At 37.2% G+C, this 20,572-nt stretch overlaps 1 protein-coding gene across 3 annotated transcripts; it reads left to right on the top strand.

Annotated features, from left to right (window-relative positions):
- The first annotated feature begins 25 nt into the window (after nucleotides 1-25).
- Nucleotides 26-20,295, top strand: Ppwd1 (peptidylprolyl isomerase domain and WD repeat containing 1). Of its 3 annotated transcripts, none has more exons than XM_013025282.1 (11): nucleotides 26-291; nucleotides 3,116-3,218; nucleotides 5,711-5,811; nucleotides 6,169-6,289; nucleotides 9,138-9,585; nucleotides 12,212-12,402; nucleotides 13,814-14,003; nucleotides 16,117-16,298; nucleotides 17,056-17,137; nucleotides 18,442-18,624; nucleotides 20,016-20,291. In XM_013025282.1, the coding sequence occupies exons 1-11, from the start codon at nucleotides 96-98 to the stop codon at nucleotides 20,157-20,159; spliced, it is 1,941 nt and encodes a 646-aa protein (XP_012880736.1). In that variant the 5' UTR covers nucleotides 26-95; the 3' UTR covers nucleotides 20,160-20,291. The 3 variants fall into 3 exon arrangements, with proteins under 3 accessions (XP_012880736.1, XP_012880737.1, XP_012880738.1); XM_013025283.1 differs by lacking the exon at nucleotides 26-291 and adding an exon at nucleotides 4,906-5,001 and having other exon boundaries at nucleotides 3,129-3,218; XM_013025284.1 differs by lacking the exon at nucleotides 26-291 and having other exon boundaries at nucleotides 3,167-3,218; nucleotides 5,711-5,736; nucleotides 6,267-6,289; nucleotides 20,016-20,295.
- The last annotated feature ends 277 nt before the right edge of the window (nucleotides 20,296-20,572 follow it).

The raw sequence follows: 20,572 nt of genomic DNA, 5'->3' as shown, positions 1-20,572 counted from the left end.
AGAGGCTCACTTCGGAGATGACGCCAAAGGCCTGAGCCGATAATCTGGAACCCGTCGCCCGAACCCTGGGTCGCGCCTTTCCTGACGAGTCAGACATGGCGGCGGAAAGCGGTAGCGATCCCCCAACGAGGCGGAGAAGGCGCCGGGACCCAGAAGATCCAGAAAAATCCGAACCGAGCGAGAGAGAGTTGGCGGTGGTCGTAGCGGGAGCCCAAGAGAATGACGAGGAGAACGAAGAGCGCTGGGTCGGGCCTCTACCTGTGGAGGCCACACTGGCCAAGAAGAGGAAAGGTAGCGCCGATGGACGCGGGGAGCGGCTTGGACGCGGCGCCTGCTGGCGGGAGGGCGGATTTCAAGCCCGCGCGCCGCCGGGGCGGGGTCGGCAGGGGGCGGGGGGAGGATGGGAAGGGGTTCCTGTCCTCCGGACAGAAAATCGTCTTCCATTCCTCCCCGGCTGTGGTTTGCGCTTAGTACCCGCTTCCTTTTGAGAGTGTGTGGCCCTGTTAACCACTGGGTTATTATAACACGCCGAAACCACCACTTACCCTTACGTAATGTTACGGGGCGCCTCCCTCTCCTTTGGTCCTTGTAGCGGCTGAGATTGAAATTTCTAAGGTAGCCAGTGTCAGAGAGTCGTACTTTGGTTCTGAGGCTTTAAGAACGAGTGGTGTTACTGTTTGGCTCAAGGAAGGAAAGCGATGCAAATTTAAAATCAAACAATTAGGAAAGAATTTTAAACTCCTTACTCCATGAGTTTTCAAGATGTTGGGAAAGTGACTTAAGCCTTTTGGGTCACAAATGTTTTCCTCCAAACCTGAGGTCTGTGGTTTCCAGATCAAAATTCCTGAGACACGAGTATTTTGCCACTTAATGTGGAGTAAAATATTTTTAAGGGGAAAAAAAGGTAAGTTTTCTTATTTCTCTTGTGTTTCTGTAAAATGTTCTTTAGTGAAACACTTAAGACTGTTAAAACATGATCTTTCTAAAGCTCAAATATGAACTTATCATCCTTCCCCTAATTAATACTCTTCAGTGATTTTTATTTTCAAAGCAAAGCTCAAACTCCCTAGCTAATGATCTGATGTCTACCTCCCCAGTACATCTCTCATTAGCCTTATCTCCCAATCCTTTGTTTTGTGTTCCAGCCATACTAAGCAACTTGAGAATGGGCCATGTACTCTTTCTTCTAAAATATTACTTATCTTTACCTAGAATAATTTATTTTTCCACTGTATTGAATTCCACTTAACCCTTAGCCTTTATGTCACCTCATCTGAGAAGCATGTGACTTCCCCAGTCTTGGCTGAGTTTCAGAAACACATTTATCTTAACTCTGAGGTAAGGTTTGTGACACTGAGTATATGTGAAGGCAGGTAGCCTTTACATTTTTGTGGATTCAAATTGACAAAGCCGATTTTTTTTTTAGAAATTTCACCCATATATTATCTTTTTTTTTTTTAACTTTCTGATCCTCCTGTTGGATGTTTCCGTATCAACCTTTTCCTTTGTGGCACTTGCTACTGTTTATAATTGTATATTCATTGGCTTTCTAATTGAAACTTTAAAGACTAAACATGTAAGGACAGGAATTATGCCTGTTTTGCTCCAGTGCATAAATATGTCTATGAGAACTATAGTGCTTATGATGTTGCTTAATTATCTTACTGCACTTAAGTATTTTGACATGCATTTTTGTACTAAAAGAAATGAAAATGGGAAAACCCAAAAATAAATGCTATTAGGAAGTAAGTATAAACAATATTTTTTGCGGGGGGGGGGGTTTTGGTAGTGGGGCCTGAACTCTGGGCCTGGGCGCTATCCCTCAGCTCTTCAGCTCAAGGCTAGCACTCTACCACTTGAGCCACAGCGCCACTTCCAGCTTTTTTTGTTTTTGCTTATGTGGTGCTGAGGAATCGAACCCAGGGCCTCTGGCATGCAAGGCAAGCGCTCTACCACTGAGCCACCTTCCCAGCCCCTAAACAATATTCTTAATAAGGTGCTTTCGGGTTTTTAAGTCAATCAACAGTATATTCTGCTTGGAGAAGAAAAACTAGAAACAATGTAAGAATTTTTCTTTTTTAGTGGTGATAGTTGTACTAGGATTTGAATTCAGGATCTCAGGCTTGCTAAGTTGGTTCAGTACCACTGAGCCATGCCTCTGGTCCTTTTTCATTGGTTATTTTTAGAATAGGATCTCAACTTTCTGCATGTTCGTATCTGAGCTGTAATACCTACTTTAGGCTTCTTGCCTTTGCTAGGATCACAATATCCAGCTTCCAACAGTAAGTCTGGAGGACTTTTCTGCCCAACTGGCCTAGAACCCCTATCCTCCAAGCCTCACTGTCACACATCTTGTAATGACAGGCACTAGCCATTGTACCCAGCTATGGTTTGAGAAAGGTTCTTTTATGCCTGGGCTAGTCTCAACTATAATACTCCTGTTTTCACCTAACATAAAATTCATGGAAGAATTCTTTTTAAATAGTGTCAAAATTTGTATCTAGGGCTAGGATTTTGGCTTATTGGTAGAGCACTTGCCTAGCACGTGTAAGGCACTGGGGTCAATCCTAGTACCACAAAAGAAAAGGATAAGGGGAGGGACAAAATTTGGTGTAAAAGAATAGGTATTTAATAGGCTTTCTAGAAATAGGGCTATTCATTCAAACATGGCCTTTGAGTATTAGACCTTTGTATATACACTTTCACAAGACATGATAGGTAAATGTATGACTCTACATCCACAGATAGTCATTGACCTCTTAAATCAGCACTAGTTCCTAGGATCTACATTGTTTAGGAACATGATCATGCTATTTTCATGAACTTTCTAATGTTTTGAAAACTATATTAAGCCAAAACCACTCAGTTCTTAAATCTTTGGAACAGTTAAGCATGTATATTATAGTACCTAGGGAACCTGTCATAACTGACTGAATATTGATGCTAGTTAGTTTTCTGACAACAGATACTGCATTTAAATGAATAAATCCTTATATATGTATATTGAGAGAAAGTAAAACCTACAGTAAAATGCAAACTAGAATTTAAAATATTCTAAATACAAAATGTACAATTATTTGTTTATTGAAATAAGTGGTTTTTTTATTCTCCTCAGTTCTTGAGTTTGAAAGAGTCTACCTTGATAATCTCCCCAGTGCATCCATGTATGAGCGCAGTTACATGCATAGAGATGTTATCACCCATGTGGTGTGCACCAAGTAAGTCTGTGATATTTTTTCTCAATTTTTTAGAAAAACTTATGTTCTATATGTTCTTTCCTATATAATAAATTCTCTAAAAGAAATCCTCTGATATGTGTGTGTACACACGTATACATATGTGTGTGTGTGTGTGTGTGTGTTAATGATAAAATACCAAGAGAGAGATGAGGCAGCTCATAACTGAGCTATCCAAAGAAGAGGGACTATTACTTAAGATAGTAAAAGAAGGGGGACTATTACTTAAGATGGTAATAATTGTTGATGTCTTTGGCACCAATAAATAGTGGGAACTAAGACATTTTGGAACTATCCAAGACTTTCAGAATGGCTGTGAAGGTCATTTGGAGAAAGGAAATAATAGCAGTAATACTTAGTGTTTCTTGATCTCAACTATATGTATAAGTACTGTGCTAAGGTTTTTTTCATGAATTGCTCAATTTCACAAATTTCCAGTTTGGAACAATTGTGTTGAACAGTATATCATCTTCATATTATAGATGATGAAACTGAAGTTTAGGAGGAAAAGGTTAAGGGCTAAATCCCAGAGGATTTCTGTTCTTTATATGGATTTTGAACTTGTGAGAATAGAATCACTTTTTTTTTTAAGGAACACCCTGGCTATGGTGAGATGAATGAATTTAAATAGAGCAAATATAGGTAGAGAACAGAAATCTGTATGAGATATGGTAGATTAGAGGATGTTGAATATGGAAAGTAGGTGGATTACTATGTTTGGATGGATTACTATGTTTTTCTCTTGAACACAAATTACATTTCAGATATTAGTGTTTCTCTTTTCATATTTTATATATGAGATGCTTATCAAATAAGAGCATCTTGCCTAATCCAAACTTGCCAATGTAGAAAGCAGCTTATAGATGCTAGCATTGATAGTACTCTCATAAATTTTATTCTTTTTTCTTTTTTTTTTTTTGTCGGTCGTGGGGCTTGAACTCTGGGCCTGGGCGCTGTCCCTCAGCTCAAGGTGAGCGCTCTACCACTTGAGCTACAGCGCCACTTCCGGTTTTCTGATGGTTTATTGGAGATAGGAGTCTCACAGTCTCTCCTGCCCAGGCTGGCTTTGAACCGCGATCCTCAGATCTCAGCATCCTGAGTAGCTAGGATTACAGGCGTGAGCCACCAGCGCCCGGCTATTCTTTTTTAAAACTAGAGATGTGGAGTTATATGTTTTGTAGTTATGTAATCTGAAAGCCACTCACTATCTTTGGACCTGGGGCATTTTAAAACTATTTTCTGATTTATAAAACAGTGATTAAAAAAAAATATCCATGTAATAGTTGTTGTAAAGGTCAATTAAGTTATTGTGTGTATTTTACATAAACTAAATTTCAATAAATGGTTTCTATTTTTCTATACCTTATAGAAGAAACTGTTCTACCCAAAATCTTTTTGGCCCTTAAATAACCAAAATACCTTGGCTAAGGTACAAATGTTTTTTTAATATGAGCATTCTGTATCAACTTCTGAAGAGTAGTAGACCTTTCCGTAAAAGACTTCATGTAGAAAATATTTAGCCGTAAAAATGTTGCAGCCTTGCCTGTAATCCCAACTACAAAGGCAGCAAAGATGAGTTGATGGTGGTTCCAGGTAAGCCCAGACAAAAATAGTTAACCAGATCTCTATCTCAAAAAACCTGACTGGCCACATATGCTTATAATCTCAGCTATGCAGGAAGCAGAGGTAGGAAGATAGAGGTCCAAGAACAGCCTGACACAACAAGACCCTATCTGAGAAACAACTAAAGCAAAAAGGACTGGAGGTATGACTCAACTGGTAGAGTACTTGTCCCAAGGCCTAAGTACAAACCCTAGTACTACCAAAAAAGGGAAAAAGAAACCCTAAAGTCTTGGTCTTACCTGCTCAGGAGAGCAGAAATAAGAGACTAGAAGTTTGAAGCTAGTCTGGTAAAAATTAGTAAGATCATATTCCCCGGCCCCCCACCCCCCGCAAAAAAAAAAAAATGTGTGTGTGGAACACAACCATAATTCCCAGCTAGCCAGGAAACAGGGCTGAGAGTGTGACTTATGGTAGAGTATTTGAAAGCTTGATGACCTGAGTTCACATCTCAGCACTGCCTTAAGAAAGTTACACTTATTTCAGTGTTGAATTCTGAGCCAAATCCAGGATTAAAGTGGATTGCAGTGTTTTATATGTATTCCAACAAGGGTCTGCACAAGGGAATATTTTTTAAAAAGCCAGCAACCAAAAAAGAAAACCAGGTGTAGTTGCACTAGCCTGTAATCATATCATTAGAGGGTCTGAAAATGGAGGATTTTGAATTTGAGGCCAGAATTAGCTATATAGAGAGGCCCTAGCTCAACAAAAAAAAAAAGGAGAAAAGGGAATAATAACAACAAAAATAAGGCTGTTTTTAAGTCAGGATTGTTAGTGGACATTTGCTTTTGAATGTACAGAGTGATTCAAGCATCTGTCATAGAAATTAACTTCAAAATTTTTCATCTGTGCAGGACAGATTTTATTATTACTGCCAGTCATGATGGTCATGTGAAGTTCTGGAAAAAAATAGAAGAGGGAATCGAATTTGTTAAGCATTTTCGTAGCCACCTTGGTAAGAACATTACATTTTCTCCCCTTTGGTATCTCTCTTTGAAATACTGCTGATTAAAGTTTCCTTCAAAATCATACTTTATGGGGCTGGGAGGGTGGCTCAGTGGTAGAGTGCTTGCCTTGCTTGTATGAGGCCCTGGGTTCAATTCCTCAGCACCACATAAGCAGAAAAAGCAGAAGTGGCGCTGTGGCTCAAGTGGTATAGCGTTAGCCTTGAGCTGAAGAGCTGAGGGACAGCACCCAGGCCCAGAGTTCAGGCCCAGGCCCCATGACAGACCGAAAAAAAAAATCGTTTTGTTTTCTTTGAATCATGCATAGTTATTTCATTGGTATTTACTAGAGTATTTTATTTAAATAGGAGTTATTGAGAGTATTGCAGTTAGCTCTGAGGGAGCATTGTTCTGTTCTGTGGGTGACGATAAAGCAATGAAGGTCTTTGATGTAGTGAACTTTGACATGATCAACATGCTGAAGCTTGGGTGAGTCTTTTTAAAGTATTCTTTTAACCTAAATAAATAATTTTTTAAGTTAAATTTCACCATTTCGTAATATATTAACAAAATGGGCTTTGGGGTTCTGCTTAGGAAAATTAAGTTAATCCTTGTGATGTTGTTTGGAGGCTGATACTCGTGTTTTTAATCATTAATCACAGAAATTTCTAAGCAACATCATAACAGATTGTATTCAACTAATACCTCATAGTACATTATTGAAGATCCATTGTCTTAAGTAGTGCTAATTCGGAACTAACTTCGTTGCTATACTGTACTTGACAATGCAGAATTGTATTCTTATAAGGGTTTTCAGAATTTGTTGATTTTTAAGCTTTTAGGATATACTCATATGTGGTTAGACATTACAGTAGTAAAAGTGATATATTCATATATATTTCAGTGAATGTCATCCTGAGAATCATAACATTGTCAGAAAGCTTTGGAACTTGGCTTACTCTGCTTCTGAATGGGGTTGGAGGTGTGACTCGGTTGATAGAGCACTAACCAGTGAGTGAAAGCCTCAGGTACCAAGTTTGAGTCCTGCTCTGAGTTCAGTCCTTAGACTGAACATTGTCTTTAACAGAAATTTTTTCAGTATTCTGGAGGCTAGGAAAGTCTAAGGTCCAGGTTCCTGCAAAAAAATCCTGCCAGCCTTTTCATTGTATCTTCTTGACTTAGTTTGAATAAACAGGAAAGCTCCCTCTCTTTTTAATAAGGTCATAGGTTTTTTAGATTAAGGATTTACCCTTATGACATCATCTTAACCTAATTACCTATGAAAGAGTACTATATCCAAGAAACCTATTATATTGTGGACTGCACTGAATACATATTTCAAGTCTAACTTTGAATCAGATTTTATGAACCACTAAAACCAACAAAGTCTCTCATTTACGATAACTTTTTTTAATCACAGAGTTGATTAACTTGATATCCTGTATTTTTACAAGATTGTTTCCTCTATACATTTGCTATTGTGAAAAAGCCAGGAATGTGGCTTAGTGGTAGAGTGCTTGTTGTTTTTTTTTTGTTTTTTGGTTTTTTTTTTGGGTTTTTTTTGGTCCGGTCTTGGGGCCTGAACTCTGGGCTACCACTTGAGCCACAGTACCACTTCCGGCTTTTTTCTTTTTGCTTATATGGTGCTGAGGAATCGAACCCAGGGCCTCATGCATGCAAGGCAAGCACTCTACCACTGAGCCACCTTCCCAGCCCCGGTCGAGTGCTTGTTTAGCATGCATGAAGCCCTGGGTTCGCATCCACATACAGAGAAAAAGCGAGAAGTAGTGCTGTGGCTCACGTGGTAGAGTGCTAGCTTTGAGCAAAAGAAGCTCAGGAACGGTACCTAAGCCCTGAGTTCAAGCCCATGACTGACAAAAAATAAAGCAAATTCAAGCCAGACACCAGTGGCTCACTTTTGTAATCCTAGCTACTTAGGAGGCCAATATCTGAGGGTCATGGTTCAAAGCCAGCCCAGGCAGGAAAGTCCATGAGACTCTTATCTCCAATAAACCATCAGAAAACCGGAAGTAGCACTGTGGCTCAAGTGGTAGAGTGCTAGCCTTGAGCTGAAGAGCTGAGGGACAGCGCCCAGGCCCATTGTTCAAGCCCCATGACCAACAACAACAACAACAAAAAAAAGCCAATCAGTCATCAGTATTAGACATTAGACCTTTGAGTATATTCAAAGGAAGTATATGTTTCAGGAATTGACAGAAATTCAAAAGGTTGGGGCTGGGAAGGTAGCTCAGTGATAGAGTGCTTGCCTTGCTTGCATGATGCCCTGGGTTCTATTCCTCTGTACCACATAAACAGAGAAAGGTAGAAGTGGCACTGTGGCTCAAGTGGTAGAGCGCTAGCCATGAGCTGAAGAGCTGAGGGACAGCACACAGGCCAGAGTTCAAGTTCAATGACCAACAACAACAAAAAAAAATTCAAAAAAGCTCCAAAAATGTTTTGAGCACCAGCACCATTTTTGTATAATAGTGTCATTTCTCCAAGTGACTCCTTTGCAGAGGACAGCACATTTGAATATGCTTGGTATATGGATTAAATCTGTCCATGTTCTTCTATACTTTTCTTCATTGGGCAGCATGCCCAAAGCTTACACTTTTTTTGTTACTGGGTTTTTGTGTTTTTGTTTTATGCCTGTCTTGAGGCTTGAACTAAGAGCCTGGGTCCTGTCCCTGATCTCTTTTGCTCTAGTGCTCTACAACTTGAGCCACATCTCTATTTTTGGTTCTTTGGTAGTTAATTAGAAATAAGAGTGTGCCTAGGCTTGCTTTGCACCTTGATCCTCAGATCTCAGCCTACTGAGTAGCTAGAATTAGAGGCATGTGAGCCACTGGCACCCAGCTTCCAACGCTTGTGTATAGTTTTAATACTAATATTGATTAGGACAATGTTTTTCTTGAATACTATCATAATTTAAATATTTTTATTAGTCTTAAATAATAGTTACTAATCTATTTGAAAGTAGGTTATAATGTACATCCAAAAGACAATGGCCTAAAATACCTTGAAGCCCAGGTCTGTTTAGATTTTTTTCTGTGTACCAAAGAGAAATAAATATAGGGTGTTTTATGCATATCTCTTCTTATGGTATGGTAGATCCTTAGCGTTACCATTACAATGATGATATCAGAGAAAATTTAGTAACTATTCTTAGTGGTTCCTCTTCATTCTTTGTCTCTTAATTTTCAGTAAACATCCAAAATTGTCTAAACCATTGGCTAGGACTTTTCTTGTATTATTGTCATTTTATGTTTTGGTTTTGTTAATATGCTAGGGAGGAGTACTTGTATTAACACTTTCCCCTAATTGTTTACTGCTTTAGGTATTTTCCAGGACAATGTGAATGGATCTATTGCCCAGGAGATGCAATATCTTCAGTTGCTGCTTCTGAGAAGAGTACAGGAAAAATTTTCATTTATGATGGTCGTGGAGATAACCAGCCACTTCATATATTTGACAAACTCCATACATCTCCTCTTACTCAGATAAGGCTAAACCCAGTTTACAAAGCAGTGGTGTCTTCTGACAAATCCGGAATGATTGAGTACTGGACTGGGCCTCCTCATGAATATAAATTCCCAAAAAATGTGAACTGGGAATATAAAACTGACACAGATTTATATGAATTTGCCAAATGTAAGGCTTTTCCAACCAGCATATGTTTTTCACCTGATGGGAAGAAAATAGCTACCATTGGATCTGATAGAAAAGTTAGAATTTTCAGGTTTTTAACTGGAAAACTTATGAGAGTCTTTGATGAATCATTAAGTGTAAGTATAATTGGGATTTAATCATTTTGTCTAAAAATGTTTTTATTTGTGCTGTTCCTCAAAGTTTTTTTTTCTTCCCTTTTTTTTTTTTTTTTTTGCTGGGGGTGGGCAGTGGGTAAATCAACATCAGAGCTGGAATTTAGGGCCTTGCAGTGCTGTACCACTTGAGCCACACCTACAGTCTAGCATTATGCTGATTAATTGTAGAGAGAGTCAAGCCCTGGCTTTCAACTGGGATCCTCCAGATCTTAGCCCCTAAGTAGCTAGGATTATAGGCATAAATCACTAACACTGGGCTTTTTTCCCCCTCATCTAGACTTCTAGCTTAATGATTATTTTCTCTTAGCACATTAAAGTTTTTACTCAGTTTTTATCTTGAGTTGATGCTCTCTGCAGCACTGTTAGATTTATTATGTGATATTTAACGTATTCATGTAGCTCAATGTTTGTTTTCAATTTATAGTTTTCTTAAGATCCTCAACCCTTATTGTATGTCCTCATTCTTTCTTAAACTATTCATTCTGTACACATGACCAGAGTGCAGCTTTCTGAAGCTCTTCCAGGAAGGAAATATACAGAAAAAAGCTTTTAGATACACTATTGTTGTTTTCAACATTTGTTGAAATGATAGAACTGAGTTGAGGAAATCAGGAGTAAAGCTATGAGATTCTGAATGAGACTGTTTTCATTTATATTAATAGGAATATAGCATTCATTAATTACGTTAATTGTACTACAAATAAAAATAATGACTAGTAAGTGGAATCTCTTCTTTGATGAGGTGGAAATACTTTTTAACAGTTTAACAAATTGGTGTGAAGTTTTACTTTTTAGTATTTATTAAGTAGGTGAAATATGCACTGTCAGTGCATATAACTATGAAGTTGTATATTACACAGGCCTTGCTATGAAGACTAGAATAGGATACTGTTGGTAAAAACACATGGTCAAATGCTTATTAGATTGAATAAACATACACAAAATAATATTATTGATGGCTGCCTAAAGACTTACGTCCTGAAAACTGAGTTTTCTAACAGAAACCATCATGGGTCCCTAACTATCAAAATGTACGTAAATTCCTAGCATACCAATAATTGAATGTATGTCAGCTTGTCTGTGTTAGACATTACAGACAAGAAAGCCTAACAAGGTCTGTAAGCTGTTAGATGTTGAACTCCTCCTACCTGAATCCTGACATACATACTCCCTTTATTTTTTTTTTTAATTTTTTGTGCTTCACATATCCAGAAAAACTGTGGAAGCCTTTCAGTTAAGATAAGCATGAAGTCAGGCACTGGTGGCTCACATCTGTAATTCTAGCTGAAATAAGAATTAGTTATAAATTAGTGAGATAATAGTTCATTCAACAAAAATTTGAGTATTTGTTACATCAAACACATAATCCTTGAACAAGGATTTCAAAGTCTATAGCTCTGCTGTTCATTAGTGACAGGTGACTACTGAGTGCCAGATGCATCTAGACCCAAGGAGAGAGTTACTCAAATAAAATATATGCAAAATTTTAAAAACAAGTTTCAATTGTTAAAATTGTTACTTTAGAAATTGTGATATTGGGCTGGGAAGATGGCTTAATGGTGGAGTGCTTACCTTGCATGCATGAGGCCCTGGGTTCGATTCCTCAGCACCACATAAGAAGAAAAAGCTGGAAGTGGTGCTGTGGTTCAAGTGGTAGAGTGCTAGCCTTGAGCTGAAGAGCTCAGGGACAGCGCCCAGGCCCAGAGTTCAGGCTCCACGACCAACAAAAAAAAAAAAAAAAAAAAGAAGGAAATTGTGATATTTTGGATGCCTTAAGTTAAATAAAAATTCAGACGAATTTTGTTTTTATTGTGCTTACTCACTGTAAAATTTAAAAGTATTTATGTGCCTTTTATGTCATTGTAAACTGCCAGTCTGAGGCTTTTTAAAAGGCAGTACACCAAGAAAATAATAATAAAGGCAGTACAATAGCCTGGGCTCTTGTGGCTCACACCCATATTCCTAGCTACTCTGGTGATAGAGATTAGGAAGATTATAGTTTGAGACCAATCCAAGCAAAAGCATTCACAAGACCCATTCACAGAAAAAGTTAGGTGTGGCAACATGATTCAAGCTGGTTCAGGGAAGAGGTAAATACTGTCAAATAAGATCCTCAAAAATAACTAGAGCCAAAAGTAAAATCCTCAAAAACAACTAGACCCCAAAAAAGCAGAGGGCGTGGCTCAGCAGTAGAGCCTCTACCTAAGCAAGCACCAGGTCCTGAGTCCAATTTCTAGTACTGCAAAAATAAAAGGGAAGAAGCAGCCAATTTATCATTTCTGTACAGAAAATATTTAATTAGAAAAATCACTTATCCTTAATGCAAAATACTTTGATTTTATAAGTGGTTACACTGAGGATTAAGCATAGGGTCTCATGCAGGCTAAGAAAACATTCCAGATCTGCCACTGAGCATACTTGAAGACCTGAAGTAACTTTTCTGTCCTGCTTTTAGGGCTTAAGTTTCTGAAGATATAGAAGTTTAAACTCTTAAGGGTACTTAATGTGTACAGTGCTTCTATTCTCCTTCGTTTTGTTTGGGTGGTGGTGGGGTAGAAGGAATAGCATTTTTCACATTATTTCCTAGATGTTTACTGAACTACAACAAATGAGGCAACAGCTACCAGACATGGAATTTGGTCGACGAATGGCAGTAGAGCGTGAGTTGGAGAAAGTGGATGCTGTAAGATTAATTAATATAGTTTTTGATGAAACTGGACACTTCGTGCTATATGGAACAATGCTTGGCATTAAAGTTATAAATGTAGAAACAAACCGGTAAGCTTCAATATAAGTATGGTTTTTAAAAATACATTTATGCAGGACCATTTTCTCCACTAGGAGAACAATGAGAGTTCTGTTTGTTACAAGAAAAGTGGAATGGTCCCAAATGTCTAAACTTAACCAAATGTTTTGACTGGATTTTTCTGTGGTCTCTCAGTTGTTTATAATCTTATGTAAAAAGTTTCTACTCAATGTTTGTAAAAGAAATGGAAGAAGATATGAATAGTTTTCAAGGTTTTTTTTTAACAAGTTTCAGTCTGTTTTACTTATTGATTTAAATTAGTGTCATTCATGTTAATCATGCCAAATATTTTAGCCACAGAATTCAGCATTACATCCTGCTTAGACATAAAATCAGAAGTTAAAATGCATGAAGCCACAATAAGTCTTTTGTGCAAAAACTCCATTTGTCTTAGTACAAAATATCTATGCTCATATCCTGAATGTAAATGAAAAGAACTTAAATGATATTTTAAGAAACCCTATGCTATGCATTCCCATATATAAACATTGATATTATCGTTCTTGGTAATATCAAATCTTGGAATGTTGGTAAAAAGATTAAAATAATAGGAATGGGTTAAAATGGTACATGTATCCCTCGGTGCTATGAGGAATTGGTTTAAAGACACATCAGAGAAATCTGTGCTATGATGCTCTAGTTATATCGTATAAGATGGCTTATTTGCATATAATCTATTCCTATCCTCCTTTATACTTTTAAGTTATTTCTCACTTATAATACCTGATATAATGTAAATGTTATGTAAACAGTTACAATATATTGTTTAGGGACCAGTAATAATGGGGGAAAAGTGTATATTCAGCACAGACCTTTGGTATTGGCATGTACTAAAGTTTGAACTCGGGACCTCACTCCTCTTAAGCATAACAGTTCTCTAGAAACTCCTCTTCCAAGTGTTTTCTCTCAGTCAGTAGGTTTGTATTTTCTTCACGTTTATGTGATTTGAAAATTATACTTGTCTACCAACTAAAAAGTATACTCATTTGGGGATGGTGAAACACCATAGGATATCTTCTGCTATTTTATATAAATCAGTGGTTGACCTTGTCTATTATCTGTAAAGTTGTCATGATTGGAATTAATTCTGATAATTAATTGTTTTTTAAAAAAAAGACAAATAACATAGCTAGCCAGGTGCTGGTGGCTCACACCTGTAATCCTAGCTATTCAGGAGGATGAGATCTGAGAATCACGCTCCAAATTCAGCCTAGGCAGGAAATCTGTGAGACTCTTATCTCCAATTAATGACCAGAAAATCAGAAATGGCACTGTGGCTCAACTGGTAGAGCACTTGCCTTGAGCTGAAGAACTGAGGGACAGCACCCAGGCCTAAAGTTGAAGCCCCATGACCAATCAAAAAAAAATTGCTGTATTTTCCAGGTGTGTGCGGATCTTAGGCAAACAAGAAAATATTAGAGTGATGCAACTGGCTTTGTTTCAAGGAATAGCCAAAAAGCATCGTGCTGCAACTACTATAGAGATGAAAGCTTCTGAAAACCCTGTTCTTCAGAATATTCAAGCTGACCCTACAATAGTGTGTACGTCTTTCAAAAAGAATAGATTTTATATGGTATGTGTGGCATGTTGGGAATGACATTTGTACCTTCAATGTAAGAGAATGTTGGACATGTTAGTAGACTGTCTAAACAACTGAAATACTTCCACTTCAAATATTATTTAATTCAACCTGGCTTCTATGACTATTTGTGCTAAGATGATAGGAAATTAGTAGATACGATCATGATAGTATCCATAAGTTTTAATTTTTTAATGTTTTGCCAGGCACTGGTGGCTCATGCCTATAATCCTAGCCCCACAACAGATTAAAAAAAGGTTTTTTTTTTACTATTTTTCAGCTTTTTTTCTTTCTTTCTTCAATACATTATTGGGAAGTGATCTCAGTGCATCATCCATTCTACCGCTTGAGCCATATGTGTCTGCATCTTTTTCTTTTTTTTTCCCCCATTCATGGGACTTGAACTCAGGGCCTGGGTGCTGTCCCTGAGCTTTTGTGCTCGAGGCTAGTGCCCTACCATTTGAGCAATAGCTTCACTTCTAGTTTTTTTGGTGGTTAATTAGAGATAAGAATCTCACAAACTTTTCTGCCCAGGCTGGCTTCAAACCACAATCCTCAGATCTCAGCTCCTGAGTAGCTAGGATTACAGGCATTGAGCCACCCACCACCTGGTTTAATTCTTGGTATATTCTAAAAATACAAACCTTAATTTCCAACCAGTCTATTAAAACACTTTGTTAACACTTTATTAAAACTCCCCAGAGTTTACATATACATGGTTAAAGTACACATACTCATTTTAAGGTTTAAGCAAATAGAAATTTTTTTTAAAAATCATTGTTTCTTTGTCCAGCTAACATTAAGAATTTTCTTTGTTTTAGTAGATGTACATAGCCGTAAGCTAAACTTAAGATACATTACATATATATGGCTCTTCTTTTAGTCCCTGTTTAAATCCATCATATGAGATAAAATAGTACTATTTTAAGCAAGATGTAGAGCTATGGCTCAAATGGTATAGTGCTATCCTTGAGCAAAAGAAGCTCAAGGTCAGTACCCTGACCCTGAGTTCAAGCCCCAGAACCAACAATAAAACTATGATTTTAAAACTATGATTTTAAAAATCCATACACAAACTAATTCAAGATAACTTTTTAAAAATTATCATACAATAGATAATTTGTTCCATTGAAGAATACATTGTAAAACGTTAAGATGAAACATTCTCGGTTGGTTTTTTTATTGGGAATCCTACTTGAGTGGATCAAGGAATGATGTTAGGGAAGATGGGAAGTCATGCATTACCTTTTTGACTTCCTATAGCTCAGCATCAGGTAGACCTGGCCTGGGAGAGAATTTCTACTTACTGAGTTAAGTAAGAGAAATGGCCTTGAGAAGTCCAGACCTTTTATATCCCAAAGATTTTTCTCTCTTTTCCTTGTCCCCTGAAGATCGTAAGATTTCCATACCTTTACTCAGAGTCTGCTTTTTCCCTCCTAAGCTTCAGAGTTCCAATAGATCAAGTAAGACTCTGGGGGAAAAAGAAAAAACTCAAGATATATTACTTGTCCTCTTTGTGAATCCTCATCTTAACACTATGTTCTGTTCATAGTAGTAAGATGTTCATGTAGTGCCCTGTGTTAGGCAATGATTTGTCAGTATTTTATATCCATTCCTATGGGTTTCATAACTTCCTATATTAGGAAATAGGCACTGTTATCCCACTTATGTATGAGAAATGGAAAAAATCAATTCACTTCCCCCATCTCACTTAATTAGTAAATGGAAGAGACAGACTTCATACATAGGCAGCCTAATAGTGAAAAGTAAGCAACAAGTGGCAGTAAAACATAGAAGAGCTGCTGCTAATAAAGGTTATATTTTTAACTACATACCAAGAAAATTTCTACCAAAAGAAGTTAAATCTCATTCGGAATCACGAATGTGCATTATATTACATGGATTATTTAAACATTAAAATAATACAAGTCATTTAATTGCTTTACAGGTCTTAAAGGACATGTTAGTGAGATAAAAATTAAATCTGATGAGAGTATTTATTTTCCTCAAGTACTTCATTTGAAATGAAATTTACTTTCTGGTGAAAAGTTTAATTCATTTTCTCACTTTTCATTTTCCCCTCCCCCACTTTCTTAATATTCTTAAGTTTACCAAACGAGAACCAGAAGATACAAAAAGTGCAGACTCTGACCGAGATGTTTTTAATGAGAAACCTTCTAAAGAAGAAGTCATGGCAGCTACTCAAGCTGAAGGACCAAAACGCGTTTCAGATAGTGCCATTATCCATACAAGCATGGGAGACATTCACATCAAACTTTTTCCTGTTGAGTAAGTATTATTTTTGTTATATTAATAATATAAGTATCAGTGACAATGTGTATTTGAAACTGTGTAACTTAAAATTATTTTTTAGGAACTTTGAAGTATGTAAGTTCTGTCTTGAGGGTGTTTGTTGTTGTGGGGCAGGGGTTGGTGTTGGGTTTTTTTGTTTTGTTTTGATCAGTCATGGAGCTTAAACTCAGGTCCTGGACACTGTTTTGCTCAAGGCTATTGCTCCATCACTTTGAGGCACAGCTTCACTTCCAGTTTGAGGGTGGTTAATTGGAGATAAGAGTCTCACAGACTTTTTTTTCCAGGCTGGCATGGGACCTCAATCCTCAGATCTCAGCCTCCTGAGAGTAGCTAGGATTGTAGGCATGAGCCACCAGCATAATGTTGTTGTTATAAGAAAATTAACCTTTCCCAGTAACTTAATCTACTATAAATAGTGAAGTAACTTAAGATATGAATACATATGTATATATATATATATCTTAAGTAAGGTGCTACATTTTACTTTTAACTATATAATGGCCTTGAAATACTGTCAAACTCAAATATTAATCAGTCATAATATAAAGATACTCTGTTACAGTGAAAATATATACCACTACTGATATGACCTTTGAACTCTTGTTTGTCCTGAGATTAAAGGTTTTGAAAAAGTACTCCTGAATCGTTCAGACATTCAAAACATCATTAGGAAATATAGTTGCTTCCAAAGAAAATCATCTTAAGATGCTTTGATTGGTTTATATCTTACCAGGTGCCCTAAGACCGTGGAAAACTTCTGTGTTCACAGCCGAAATGGTTATTATAATGGACACACATTTCACCGTATAATTAAAGTAAGTTCTGCAAATTTTGTATGACTTAACAAAGGGTATGTTATTGTGCAGTAAGAGATTGAAGCCTAAAGAATCCTTTCACACTCATCAGAATATTTGAAAGGAACAGCGAAATGGACTAGAAACTAATCAAGGAAAAAATATAGCATGACCATGACCACCTTTTAATCAACACTGGTACAGCCAGGTGTAGTGGCTCAGCCTGTAGTCCTTGTTACTCGGGAGACTCAGAGTTGAAGATTGAGATTTGAAGCCAGCAGAGGCAGAAAAGTCTAAGAGACTAAAATTAACCGTAAAAATGTCCATAGTACAAGTGTGGTTCGAGTAGTTGTGTGCCAGCCAGGAGCAGAAAGGAAAATCAAAAGCTCCAGGCCTTGAGTTCCAGTCCTTCTACTAGCACACACAAGAAAACACTGGGCCAATATTTGTTAACAAATAAAAGGGTGAGCTAATGAGGAAAGGGTCATGAAGAAATAAAATTAATAACCATAGTCAGCTGCTGGTGGCTTATTCCTATACTCTGAACTATGTGGACTCTTGAGGCTCAAAATTCAAAAAATTTGGACTGAGCAGACAAATTTTTGAGACTTTTAATTGCCAAATTAGCAAAAAGCCAGAAGTGGAAGCATGAAGTATGAATCTAGCTGAGCTAGATGCCCTGAGTTCAAGCCCCAATAGCAACATACAAACACATAAAAAACAGCCACACACACACACACACAGGTCACACACACACAGAGGTTACTATCCAGTAGCTTGATAAACCAATAAGATAAGATTGCAGACCACAGAAGGGCCACAGGGTTTCTGACTTGTGACAATCACTGTTATTATACCTGAGGAGCAGAGTGAGCTTGGTCCCAGAATTTTGAGCAGCATGCTGTAGAGTGGATGGGATAGTGATGCAATCACAGGTTACTGGCAGATACTTGAGTCTTGAGAAATGGTAGGAAGAAAAGTCAGATGTCATGTTTCTAAAGGAATTATTAGTGAAATGACTCTCCAAGAAATCCAGGGCATTTGATGAAGTGGGGAGATGATAAGGACAATTGTGTAAGACACGAGACACTATATAGATCCTAAACTTAAAAATAGTATTAGCTGGTTTTTCTGTATTAGGAAAGATAGTGCATGCTTATAAGTGACAGTACCTTTGTATTTTTGTTTCAGTCATTGAATATAAGGTAGTAATTGAGCAATGGAAATATATTATCCAAATTTAAAGATACCTATAGGTTTAAGCTGGAAGTTGTAATGTGATATGGATGGACAGTGTTAATGTGTTTTTGTGTGTTTTCTGTAAGGGCTTCATGATTCAGACAGGAGATCCAACAGGTACTGGTATGGGAGGAGAAAGCATATGGGGAGGAGAGTTTGAAGATGAATTTCATTCAACATTACGACATGACAGACCATACACTCTGAGCATGGCAAATGCTGGATCGAATACTAATGGATCCCAGTTTTTCATAACAGTCGTACCAACAGTGAGTATATATCATTGTCTATAAAATATGTAATATATAATATAGATTCATGGGTTATGATTCAATGGAAGAGAGAGCTGTGTTATTCTGTAACCTCTGCAGTATTTATATCTGCCAAAATTTTAAAGTGAACACTTTTTCTTTTTTTTTTTTCCCCTAGCTGAGTTCGAACTTGGGGCCTTGCACTTGCAAGTGTTCTTCCACTGAGCTAAATTCCCAACTCCAAAAGTGAACACTTTTTTTTTTTAATGAAAATACCGTACAGAGGAGTTACAATTACATGGGCAAGATAATGAGTACATTTCTTATCAAGCATTGTTGCCTACTCCTTTGTTTCCCCTTCCTATCCCTTTCCCTCTCCCCCCTCCCCCATCCCCCAAAAGTGAACACTTTTAAGAGAAGAAATTTTAAGTATAATGTTTGTTAGTAAAACAGAACAATGAACTGTTTTCTAGATATTTGAGTCTCAAGTCTCAACTTAGCCACTACTAATTTTGTAGCCTAAAACAAATTATGTCACCTCTCTGGATCTGTTTCCTCATCTCTTAAATACAGGAATTCAGATATGAGTTTCCAGATACGAATTTTCAGAGAAATTTTCCACAGTAGTATATGTGATATAATTTATTAATGGCATTTAAGATTTGATAAAATGTAATATGAAGCCATAAGGCTATTGCTGTGAAATTTTACAAAATTACAAAATACACTTTTTTTAAATAAGTATCAAACAATGAAAGAAAAATATTTGTAACTATTATCTGCCAGGCACATAGTCCCATGGTACTATTCACAATACTTAGAGTGCTGATCCTCAGTTTTCAGTAATAGGTGAGGAAACAAATGGTTACACATAATTAACTTGACCAAGATCAAGTAGGTAACAGAGCCACCTCCTGAACTCTCAGTATATGCTAGTAAACTATTCTAAACTGCCTCTTAATTGTGCATGCAAAATTCCTGCAGAGAATTTCTGTGGCCTTAGTTATAATTTTCTTCCAAGCAAAGTAACTTTTCTTTAGCAAACTCTTCCAGCTCCCTTTGGTCTAAAGGGTTTAAATAGTCTATTATCTGTGGGTTCTTCAGCTGGCCATTTGATCAATCACAGATTCAAAAGATTTGAAAAGTAAATCTGGGTGTACTTTTTTTTCTTATATTTGTTTTCTTGTTAAAGCATAACCCCAATATAGCATTACATTGTAGTGGATAATATAGTGGAGAGAGATTTTAACGTATACAGGATGATAGGCACATAGCTAGCATATGTGTACTTGATATGGTGGGGGGCCAGTCCCCCACATAACCTTAAATTCTTCTCACTTTGTTCACCCAGAATATGTGATTTAAGAAATTGCTGTTTGCCAATGTTTTCCATTTGTTCTCCAATACAGCCTTGGCTTGATAATAAACACACAGTATTTGGACGAGTAACTAAAGGAATGGAAGTTGTACAGAGGATCTCCAACGTCAAAGTCAATCCAAAAACAGATAAGCCTTATGAGGATGTCAGCATCATAAATATCACTGTCAAATAAAATTTGTTTTTGAAAACTAATACGTATATTAAATATAAGGCTATTTTACATTAGGAAGTTTGAAACTTGCTGAATATACAAACCATATTTGAAAAGATACAAAACTTTTTATATTTCTAATTAAAAGTTTTTAAAAACAAAAGAGCTGCCTTTGATTTTTCTTTCAGTATTTCTAATCCTGAGGTGATAAATTAAAGTGACTAAAGTCATACAAATAGCACTTTCTATCGGTGGTCAAATAATGAGTTGTTAAATGAGAGCTATATGTATTTCTTAACTTTTGAAACCATGTCTCTTTTTTTTGGGGGGGGGGAGGTCCGGACGTGGGGCCTGAACTCTGGGCATGGGCGCTGCCCCTCAGCTCTTCAGCTCAAGGCTAGCGCTCTACCACTTGAGCCACAGCGCCACTTCTG

The sequence above is a fragment of the Dipodomys ordii genome, unplaced genomic scaffold (assembly GCF_000151885.1).
Source record: "Dipodomys ordii isolate 6190 unplaced genomic scaffold, Dord_2.0 Scaffold83, whole genome shotgun sequence".
Taxonomy (NCBI): Eukaryota; Metazoa; Chordata; class Mammalia; order Rodentia; family Heteromyidae; genus Dipodomys; species Dipodomys ordii.
Note: the sequence above shows the minus strand (reverse complement) of the source record. Positions and strands in the feature narration are given on the sequence as shown.